Genomic DNA, 12,003 nt, shown 5'->3' with positions numbered 1-12,003 from the left:
TTTTCAACTTCTATCAAAACCATTTGCTTCACAGAGCAAAAAGTGGCAGGATTCTAACAGGAGATCGAGTGCGTATCTACCGTCACACGGGAGCCACATCTTTGTATTTGTCGCACGAGATATGTTTTGAATTACCAAGCTAAGTGCGCACCATCGGCATTTGTCGAGCGAGTAATTATGGAGCTCAGTGGTTAGGGTGTCTGACTACTATGTGAGAGACCCGGGGTCGATCCCTTGCAGGGAGTTTGCACCTATTCAAACTGCTCCGGCACCCACCCAGCATCATATGAAGCTGGTACCTTGAGAAAACTTTGAGGGATAAAGGTAACCGGGAGGGTGGTGCTGATCACATCAACCCTACCTTCAGCCGTGATCAAGAAAGTGTGGGGCCCTAACTCCACACCCCTACTATACATCTTCATGGAAAAGTGCAGGGGAGCACTTTACTTTTACTTCCTCAAAAATCTGTTCCAACATATCAAACTGTCACGAAAATACGTAGACCATGTGACCTACAATTTAAAATAATAGTTTAAAAGCACAATGGAGTATTACGTTTCGGTACATTTGGCAGATGAATGTTCTAAAACAAAAACGCGAATTTTGGGAAACGTAACACTAACAAGTCAAAAAAAGTTAATGCCAATTTTTGGTGCCATAATATATCGGTATCTGTCACGTGAGATTGATTGATTTTAATTTTTTGGGTGCGTCGCCACTTATGGTCATTATGCACCCTTCAGTATATACAGGGAAAATTCCATTATCTAAAATCCTTACCTTAAAATTAAAAAAGGGGTATGGAAAATAACTTTCCCAAAATAACTTTCAAGATATCGAACTCTTACGAAGAGGCGTAAGCCATGTGACTTACAATTCGAAACAGTAGTTTAAAAACACCATGAAGGTATAATTTCAGATATTTGCCAGAAAATGCGCTAAAATGAAAATGTGAATTTTGGGAAAAATTACACTGTATAGTAAAAAATAAAAAATAAGAAAATAAACCAATTTAAAAAAAATAACAAAATATCAAGGTCCCTACCGATTAGGCATAAATTAAACAAGAATATCAGTTGTAATTTATTGCATTAGTAACAGTGAGTCCTAACCTAATTTTCAGCATAATCACCACCGTTGTTCTGGCATTTGTCGTAGCATGGCACTAAATTTTGTATGCCCATGGTATATGTGTCTGACAGCAAAGACTGGAACTATCTCTACCGCAGTGTAACTGTCAAATCCTTGCCCTGCCAGAAACCTCTTCAGTTAAACAAAGAGATGAAAGTCGGTACATTCAAGGCCAGGGCTGTACTGGGAGTGGTCTAAGATCTATCACCTGAAGTAATGCAAAGGGCCCATGTGTACTCAGCTGTATGGGGTTGTGCACATTCGATTGGCCTTCCGTGAATTGTCTGCACCATCGTCTGACCATACTATCACTCACGACGTCCGGTCTGCACACCTCACACGATTGCTGGTGGCTTTGTGCGAAATTCTGAGCGTGCAATGTAGGCTACATCGCAGTCGGTGGGAGACTGTATGAGAGCTGCAATCTTTAACCTAGAACTGTCCTAAAACGGCTGCATTGCAACTGTACCAGATTACAGCTACAATCAACTTCTTCCTGCCTGCATGTGTGTGTGTCGCTCTCCGACCACTATTGCTGCGTATAGGCACCATTGGAGCTTTTTCAGGATGCCCCTCGTATATGAACTCTCAGAAGCTTTTATTATTAGAGTGTTCCGGTTTTTATTGTGTGGTTAGCTAATTCAGGTACCTATACAATGCAATTCTATAAATTCCTTGCGTTTAATTTCTAATACCTACGTACCCTTTTCGTCAGCATTAATGTTATAACTGTACTTCACTTGGATATACTGTACTAAAGCAGAAATCCCATTGATAATGTAAGGAAACTTTATTTTGTTCGATTCAATTGTTTCACTTCTATGCAAGAGTTAAGTTGTTTGCTTTACAGAGAAGAGAGAAGTAGCTTTATGCATTGAAAAATGAGTCCGCACTCATGGTTCTTGCAAGCAGAGGGTTCCAAACCTCAGTGGAAATATGAACATATAATACCGAGAATGTATAAGGAGACTGATAAATTACAAATTGTATTTCTTAATCATTCACTCTTATCTCATTTAGTCGTAACTTTAAAAATAATCAAGTATTTTATTTTAAACTTATTGCATATGACAAAATTCCGTAATCCTTCCCTAGCTTGTGAATTGTAATAATTTTCCAAATTCACTTTTTTGCTGTTTGAATTGAAATCATAGAGAATAGAGGAATTAAGTCAATTTCATAGAAGATAATATTGGTACTTAACAAAACCATGCGTGGATCTGTGTGAGTTTATTATTTCTATTTGCAAAAACATCGATTTAGTTTAGTTTGTAATTGTCAGGGAAAAATTTAAATTTTGTCCTGGAAAACCTGGAAATGTCAGGGAATTTCATTTCTGCTTGTTTGTAGCCACCCTGTTTCGGTAAATGGTTTAAAAAAAAAACAACATAGTTCTATCGCTTGGCATAGAAGGAAGGCTAAACCCATCACTACACTTTCCAGAAAGTAACTGCCATCTGTCATTCAAAGAAAATTATTACCCTGCTATGTTCCCTGTGCCGAAACATGCCTGCTGAAACCCAGTTATCCAGGTCGGGACAAACAAAATTCTAAAGTTGGAAAGAAAAACGGGAATTAGCCCAGGTATTTGAATTTCCAGGAAAATGTCTGAGACACGTCGACCACTTTCATGCTAGTCACTCCTTTTTGACTGCGGTAGGTCTCTGAAGAGAGAGATGTCCGCAAACACCAAATAAAGTGGAAGGATTACCCATACATGCCTCGTTGGGTTTCGGAAACCTCTTTGGGGTTATTGTTACACGAGACTGCATCTATATGAACAAAGCCTGGTACACTTCGAAGAGAACTAAACAGAACCAGCGAACTCCTATGGGGATAATTTCACATTACGCTTCATTTGCACATGAGTTTGATCTGCGTATGGATCTTTGTGTCACGTACTTGCTGTTCTCGGAAACTTGAGTACAGATTCATTTAACAAATGCACAACTATTTTATTTTATTTTCAAAACCAAAAGTAATTTGGAAAAGGTGAACGAACATTTGAAAAGGAACAAATTTTGTTTTTGGCTGTGTTTGTAGCGACTCAAAAACAATGGTATCAGCTAGTATTGGTGCAAAAGTATCAACCGATACTTACCGATACATCCTGGTATCGGCTCAGCCCTAGTATTAAGGGATGTTACATTCCTAATTGCTTTTGTTATTATAGTCTTGGCCAAATTTGAGTGTGTGAAAACGTAAATTGCACCGTATATTTCTTGGCAATGAATTGAGGACTAAAAGTGGTAAATGTTGTAAGTGCCAAAAGCAAAAGTGTTGGGAAATCGCATCGTTCAGCACATCAGCCCGCAAGAACGTTCACACTAGTGACCTCTTTACATGCCCTTTGAACTACTTAAAGGGCTACCAGCCACTTTTCACGTTTACCACATTATAAAGCATGGCACATTTCACGGTTTAACGTGAAAAACGGTGTTTGAATTATTTTGGCACTTACATCGTTTGCCAATTTTAGTCTTCAATTTCTTTCATGTATGCTCTGTTTTACTTGATTAGGAATAATGGTGTTAATAATTTTATCTTGTTAGATTTGATGGCATTGGCTTTCTTTAATTTTTTTCTTCTGAGTGCACACAATTCTAATTGGGTTCTGCAACATGACTGGACCCTTTTTTCTCGCACAATTTATATTTGATCCAAGTTGCTTATTGTTGCATTTGAAAAGGATTCATGGAATGTATTTAAAGATCCAGGAATCCATACATTCTATTGAGTTCCATAACAGGACCAGAACTTTTTTTCTCTCACAATTTAAATTCATTCCAAGTTGCATATGGTTTCATTTCAATACGGAATTTGGACCCAACTTAAACTGATCTGGAAAAAGGTTCCTGGACTATTTAAATTGATCAAGAAAAATGGTTCCTAGACCATATTTAAATTGATCAAGAAAAACGGTTCCTAGACCATATTTAAATTGATCAAGAAAAACGGTTCCTAGACCATATTTAAATTGATCAAGAAAAATGGTTCCTAGACCATATTTAAATTGATCAAGAAAAACGGTTCCTAGACCATATTTAAATTGATCAAGAAAAACGGTTCCTAGACCATATTTAAATTGATCAAGAAAAACGGTTCCTAGACCATATTTAAATTGATCAGGAAAAAAAGGTTCCTAGACTGTATTTAAATTGATCCAAAGGTTCCTGGACCATATTTAAATTCATCCAGAAAGAAGGTCCCTCGACCGAATTGAAATATTTTAGATAAGAAGATTCTTTACAGTCCAGAACCTATTTACACTTGCTGATTTTCTCTCCTGGACCTGAATTGGATTTATTTTAAATTCCTGGTCCTTTAATAACCCTGCAACCAGTTTTTAGAAATAAAGAACTGTGAAAGTAGCTCAAGATATGTTGTTTTTTTCCCTTTCTTAGATGGCCATTTTATACTTTGGTATAAAATGTTTTGGTTATTTGTAGTTTCTCCACCTGAAGCAAATTTTATGTTACATAAGATACCGAAATCCGTCATTAAAGAAAATAGACATATCTTGAGGGTGTACAGACAGTAAAAGATTCCTGACTTTATTTTTAATTATTGTTTTATTAATAACTGTAAAGTTATTGGTGATGTGTTCAAAAGATATGAAATTGATATTACATCGTAGTTTTCTCTCTGAAGCAAGTAATAATCCATCCTCCAAAATATGCTTGGAAATTTTTTTTTGTTGGCTTGTGACAGTATTACTAGTCATATTATCAATTTATTTTGCAGGAAATCCCACTTACAATAATGGGGTCTCCTGAGCAGTTATTGAAAAATTCTTGCATGTCCCTGGATAGTGCCAAGAGCACTGAGAGGAAGGTTAGTGTTATTTTGGTATTTATTTTCATAATTTTAAAGATGAGAAGCATTATGCTGGCAGATAAAAAGCAGAAAAATACTGTTTAAGTACAAGGCGCATTTTAAAATGTTATACTTGCCATACAAAACTGACATGGAATGCTGCGCTCAGGAACTGTTCTTATCCATGACAACGCTAGGCAACACACAGTTGCAACACTTGATCTCATGCGATTCAGAGGTTTGAATGGGAACTTTTTGATCATGCCCCTTTCAGTCCAGACCTTGCCCCTGGTGAATGTCATGACTTCCTGCACCTCTAAAAAGTGGCTTGCATCTCAACAATTTGAAGAAACTGGGGGTGTTGAAAATGGCAGTGTTGGATTGGCTGAACTCCCAGATGGCAAACTTCTATGCAGAGGGTATGAAAGAAGCTTGTTCAACGGTAACAACATTGCTTCAAAAATATGGTGACTATGTTGAGAAATGGTCCTTCTCCATGGCCGTGCAGTCTAAGGCACTGTGCTTTGGGCTCCAACTGCAGGATGGCATGGGTTCGAGTCACCTGGGTTCTCGGCCTATGTTTAGGGTTAGTGGCAACCCACCATCGTGAGGAATAAGGGGAGCTACGAGCGAGTAGCGTAATCCGGTCTCTGAAATCTCCTGTAACGACGGGGCGTTTGACGTGCTGACGTCACCCCATTACCAGTTTTAAGATCTCCACACCTCTAGGTAGGAATGTGGGAGGGAGACTTGCAGTCGGGAGATCTGCCTAGGCCCTTCAAGGGCTGTCGAGCCACGGGTTATTATTATTATTATTCATAATTGGGAAAAGAGAGACGCGGTAGTATATAAATACGGAGAAAACTAGTACTCACTTTTATCCGTGAAGCTGTTTTTTCTTCTTTTTCTATTAATTTCAGTGGCCACTGTCACAATCCTCGTTGGAACTTGCTGTTGCTTGGCATGTGTCTATTGTTCATGGTTCTCTGGCTGCTGCTAGGTGCGCTGTTGTTAACTGTGCATCTGGGTTTGTGTCGTCTGCTATTTCCAGGCGATAACTGTTGTAGCAGGGAAATCCAAGTGTGGTGCGCTTGCCTGCTATCAATGTTTAGCTTGTGCGGGAAGTGTATTATGGCATGCGTTTCCTTGATTTTGGTGTCTACGAGCGTGTGGGCAGTGTGTTTGACTTGAACCTTTTGAATTTTATGGCTATTGTATTTGATATGTTTAGCAAGACCAGTAGTGGGTTGGGCTTTTTTCGCATCTGCTAGGTGCTGTTGGATTCTTTCATTGACAGATCTGATGGACCTGCAGATGTAATGAGCCTTGCATTCACACTCTGCATTGTAAACACCTGGGTTATCAAGGAGGGAGAGGAAGTACTGTTTGTGTTTGTCAGTTTATCAGCTATTTTGGAATTGGGTTTGTGCGCTACTTTGATGCCATGTGGGAGAAGGGCTTTGGATATGCGGTTGGAAGTGGTGGGATGGTAGGGGAAGGCAAACCATTCATATTGGCCGCTGGTGGTTGATTGTGGCTGGGTTGCTTGTGGATGGGTTGATTGTGGTTGGTTAGGGTGTCTGACCTGTATTTCCACTTTACTGCAGTATATGTTTTATAGAAAACATAACGTTTCGAGATGCAACTGGTCTCTTCATCAGGTGCACTTCATGGCAATCGGAATTACTTCATGCCTACGTCAATTTACACAAAAGAACAAGGAATAAGGTGATAGTAAAAGATCATGGTTAAAAAAGGTAAAAATACCTTTGTAGAGCCCAGATGTTTAAGCATTTATTTTGGTTAAAATAGGAAGGCAAGAAGGAATTTATAATGTGGAAAATGAGCACCAAATGCAAAAAAAAATAGGCATAATAAACCGAAAAATGCAGTAAATTCGAAGCCACTTATAATTTCATTCAGGAATTATATCTACATGAAAATAACATTTTTTACTTTCCTTTGTTGCATTGTACAAAACCAGTATTTCTTTTTTTTAATTTTGCTGTCAGAAAGAATGCTTTTACCTAACAGAAAATAATCTCTTTACTACTTCAACAGAAGTAATTGGACCATACTGAAACAGGCTATTGTAACTGACTATTAGCACCCCAGAATTAGTAAGAATTTGCTATTTTCTTTTGTGGGGCAATTTGGCTGTTGGGTAGTGTTGGTAAAAATTTCACTTTGATCCAGCCCTAACAATATTGTGTACTGTATTTGTTATTATTTAATATATATGTCGTTGACATTTTCAGAACTCATTTTGTGATTTTTCTTATTTTCAGAAAGCTCTTGAGAGAATACAGTCTTTACTGGGTAATCCGGATTCCATTAAAATTCTTAATACAAATACAGTCCATCCACATCCAAGCAGATTAGGATGGGACACCCTCTTCAGCTACAGTCACAAATTAGTCCTGAAGGTAAGGAATAGAAATTTGTAAGATTCTAGACACTTGAGATATTTTATTCCAAGCAGTGAGATATTTCTAACATTCTTGTGAATTTTGACAACCATTCTCTTTCAGATCTTGTATTATAATTACAAGGCTCAAGTTACAATTGTGTAATTCTGGTATCTTCATGATATACAAGAATCTAATGCTTTACAATGTTGGAAGTGATGGGATCAGCGCCACGGCCCGGATGCCATCTTGAAACGCTTTTTCCGATTTACTCAAACACAGAAAAAGCTGTTAGAGTTATCTATACTCCATCCCAGCTAACTGTGGAGCAGGCAAACAAAAGCAAGTCTGTGCAAGTAGTGACACGAGACAGCTCCACCAATGAACACGTGAGAGGAACGGAATTGTGTGGAGTGGGGAAATGTGACTGAAGTTACCAGCCTGCACATTAGCGTCTACTGCTTCGCTCTGGCCAATAGATTTACCTCGCTTCTCTGATGCTATGCGCGGCCTTGCTCCACAGTTAGCTGGGACAGGGTATAGTTGATATGTGAGTTTCAGTTTGAGACTTATGTTGTTATGGTTACAGAGTTGGTGACTTGGCTCCATTTTGACTCTTAAGCTCATTATATTACAAAGTATACTAAAAACTTTTTATTTCGAGTGATACTCTAAATCTGCCAGGATTTTTGTTTTTCTACGAAGAAACAATCTAGTTGGGCAAATGGGAGCAGGACTCCGTGATTTTTCATCCACCATCATGAAATGTGTGGATCGATTTTTTATGAAGTTCAACACCAAGACCAATTGTCCAAGGTACGAAGATGTAAGAATTTAAAGGTAAAAGTTGTATACTGTTGAACCCCAACTGTACATTTTTCCGCATTATATAAGGGTTGCCCGAATGAAAGTGAGACTTTTTTTTTTCTGTAATGATTTATTGATTGGAATATATGAACATACAGGAAGTAAAAGTGATCCATGGGTGACATATCCTATACACGTAGTCACCTTGTCCGTTCAAGCAAGTGTACCAGTGCATCACAAGAGTATGGATACCCTGAGCAAAGAACGTCTGTGGTTGACTGCAGAACCAATCTTCAACGGCATCACGGACCTCAGCATCGTTGGCGAACCGGCAACCCTTCAGATGTTTTTTTAGTGGCCCAAAAGATGTGCTAGTCACAGGGCAAGAGATCGGGGCTGTAGGGATGGTCGAGGACTTCCAAGCAGAAATGCCGCAGCAGATCATGGCACACTGTGCAACATGAGGGCGTGCATTGTCGTGCAACAGAAGAACCCCATTGGACAACATGCCAGGTCGCTTGCTCTTGAGGGCTGATTTCACGAAATTCACCAAACCATCTGAAACACTGTGCTGTGTGACAGACACGCATTCCCATACACATTCTTCATACGATGATAAATTTTGGCTCCACTAACACCTTCTGCCTTCACAAATTGAATAACTGCTCGCTGGGTCCGTTTACACGCATCTATGTTGTGAACGTGCTTCTGCACATGTAAACAACACACTGCGCCGTCTGGCCATACCAGGTATGCATACGATGTATGCTTTCTTACATACAACACCACCTACCAGAGCAAACACAAAGCTCTGCGTAGTTAAGCTACGATGCTAGGACAATAAGTCTTAGTTTCATTTGGGCAACCGTTATACATTCAATCTTCAGTCCCAATAAAGAAAAATGCTACGAAATTTTCCCAGATTTTACATTTACCTACATTCTTAGTTCCTGCACCTTGGTCCCCTGAAACATGTAAAAATCGAGGCTCCACTGTACTTTCAACAATTACAGAAGCAACTTTGCCCTCATTCCCTCCTAAACTACAAATTATATTTTAAAAGTTTATTAGCAGATTTTTCACCCCAGATAATGTTCTAAAATTACTGTGAGTTTAGTTTCTTATGCTTCATAAATATAGTCTAAACAGGGATTCAGAAATATTAGCAGAATTTGGAATTTCTGTAACTTGGGAAAATTGATTATTCATCCACCATATTGAAACTGTTTGTCCGATGCAACACCATATCAACCATCCAATGTATCTTGTTGGTATCTGAATGTCTTCTTAAATCGCTAAACTTGCTGCAGATATCAGTCGCAACACCCCCATTCTATATGATGCACTCTGTAGAGAAGTTATTATTTTGGGGGGGAGGGGGGAGCTCATAGCTCAAGTAATACCCTATAGCTGCTGGCAGTTTCATTTCTTAATCTGCATGAATGTAGTATACAAAAATTTGTGCCATTGAAATATTTCACAAGATAAGAAAAAATAGTTTTTCATCCACCACCTTGAAACTGCTAAACCAATTCACATACAAACTAAATGAATGCTCCTTGGTATATAGTAGTTGTAAATATTTTACCTTATTTGCTTTTAGATCTGTTATTGTTGTCACAATATATGGGACTTGTCCTCTCCTAAATTAGACAATATGTTTCTAAACTTTTATGTTAGCCTTTTGTCCAATATATGCTGTAACATGCTCACTACACTCAGAAAATGTTTTCTCGTCAAGAGTTTTGGGGTGAACCTTTGTAAAGTCACCCAATTGCGAATCTCGTTTTGCAGATTAATGAGGCTTTAATGTTGGACTCTCAGCCAGCATAATCCTATGTAGAGCCTGTGTTGTGTCTTGTCCATGTGTGTTTGTGGTTGTCCGTTCACCCATTTCATCTTATCATCATTCATCCTCATCTTCACGAGTAGCCAGCCTAAAGTGGGAGAAAAGTGAAGTTATATTAAACAATTCAGTCAATGTTGACATAGTTTTTAAGAAAATTCTGCTTGGTTTTTGTCTACCATGTTGAAACTTTCCATTGATTTTACTCAAAATGTAATAACGTTCCAGTCATTTGCTACCCTGGTATCTAGTTCCATTGCTAATTTCTGTTAAAGCACACTAAATTTACAGCAATTGTTGCTAAATGTTGATAATCCCCCCCCCCCCTTTTCCCTTTGCCCTAAATAATGCTCACAGCATGGTACGGTGCCAGTTTAAAACAATTGATTTCACTTCTATCAGCATTGTAACTATTACTGTGACTGTCTTGAAGAGAAACCCAAAGCGAATCCCATACGTGTGCCACAAAATCGTTGCTTCTGGCGCTGCTGTTGGTCACGCAACAAGTATTGAGTGTGGGGTTAGCTATTCGACTTGGGACTCTCTTCCAACGTTGCCAAAATAATGTTTGCAACAACCAGGAGTTGATGCTTAAGCATTTATTCTCTATTGTTGACAACAATTGTAAATTAACAGGAATTTCAAGTTGTTATTGTTCAGTTGGCAGAAAACTTGTACTTAACGCAATTGGAGAGTGTAAAAAAAGGTCTAAATTTTCGTTTGTTTAACATCGCTTTGGACTTTGTGCTTTGTCAGTTATTTGCTAGAAATTCGCCCAATTCTTTTGGTCACATGGGAACATGTAGTTTTTGTGCGAATATGGAGTATATGTTGCAAAATGTTCTGAAATATGGAAATAATATATAAAAATAACTAAAATATGTAAATTATGAGCCAAAACCTAATATATGTATAAATATGGGAACTAAAAACTGAATTTTTCAAGTCTACATCCCATGATACATATTACAAAATATAACTGATTTCAGCTTCATACATAAATATGTATTTACGTGAAAATCCATTCCCTGGTCATCGGTATCTAAAATTGTATTTTTGGTCTGTCCTTAGTTATTCTCTTGTAATGAACAAATTCCATAATCGTTAATATTAACATTTTCAGGAAGCAGAGAGAATAAGGAAGGATGAAGCAAAGGAAGTGCAATCAGCAAATGCAGAAACAAACAGAAGAAATATTATAAATGAATGTTCACATTTTATAACATCTGTGACCAGCAAAGCAACACGTAGTATGTTTTACTTCCATTTATTTATTTTAGATAGTATGATTCAGACAATTTTGCATTTTTTTTTTTTTTAATGTTCCATGCCATCATAGTGGTATTGTGATGAATAGGAAAAATAGTACAAAAGGAAACTACATTTGGGGTTCAGGTTTGCTGTACAAAATTAAATTTCAGTGTTATTGCAATAAATTGAATTGCACACTTTATTTGAAAACTTTGTCCTCACAACATAAATCAGTATATCCATGTAATAGGAACCTCCAAAACCTTTGACTGAAATCCATTAAACTAAAAATCTCAAAATAATTTTCAGCAAAAAATGCAGGCTCAGCGAGGACTCAAACCGTGCCATTGCTCTACCACTGAGTTACAGTGTTTCAAATGCAACAGATCCCGTTGTGTTACCATTAGCAGAAACAATTCCACCATGCCGGCTCGGTAGCTCAGTGGTAGAGCAATGTCTCGGTATGCCAGAGACCTGGGTTTAAGTCCTAGTCGAGCCTGCATTTTTCGCTGAAAATTCTATGTAGTACATCTCCTGTGTGTGCCTAATTTAATAAAAATCTCGTGTTTAGCATTACAGTGTTTTACCTGCCTGATGGAGAAAATGTACGCTTAAAATCAATCATTGGTTAACTCAGTCAAGTAGCTCCTATAACAGAAAAGGTAAAATATTCCTTATTATCTGCAAACAAAATACACCGTGATCAAAAGAATATACATATTTCAAACCAGTATGCTGTCCAAA

The 12,003-nt window shown here is 38.0% G+C and overlaps 1 protein-coding gene across 1 annotated transcript in view; it reads left to right on the top strand.

Annotated features, from left to right (window-relative positions):
- Positions 1–12,003, top strand: part of tefu (Serine/threonine-protein kinase tefu) — a 186,823-nt gene that overhangs the window by 17,527 nt on the left and 157,293 nt on the right. The window contains exons 2-4 of the mRNA XM_083138215.1: positions 4,876–4,965; positions 7,236–7,373; positions 11,132–11,258. Of these exons, the coding sequence (XP_082994341.1) occupies positions 4,894–4,965; positions 7,236–7,373; positions 11,132–11,258 (337 nt within the window). The 5' untranslated portion in view covers positions 4,876–4,893. The remainder of the gene's footprint in view (positions 1–4,875; positions 4,966–7,235; positions 7,374–11,131; positions 11,259–12,003) is intronic.

The sequence above is a fragment of the Lepisma saccharinum genome, chromosome 16, assembly GCF_977018435.1.
Source record: "Lepisma saccharinum chromosome 16, izLepSacc3.1, whole genome shotgun sequence".
NCBI lineage: Eukaryota > Metazoa > Arthropoda > Insecta > Zygentoma > Lepismatidae > Lepisma > Lepisma saccharinum.
The sequence above is the reverse complement of the archived record's forward strand: the minus strand, read 5'-3'. Positions and strand labels throughout refer to the sequence as shown.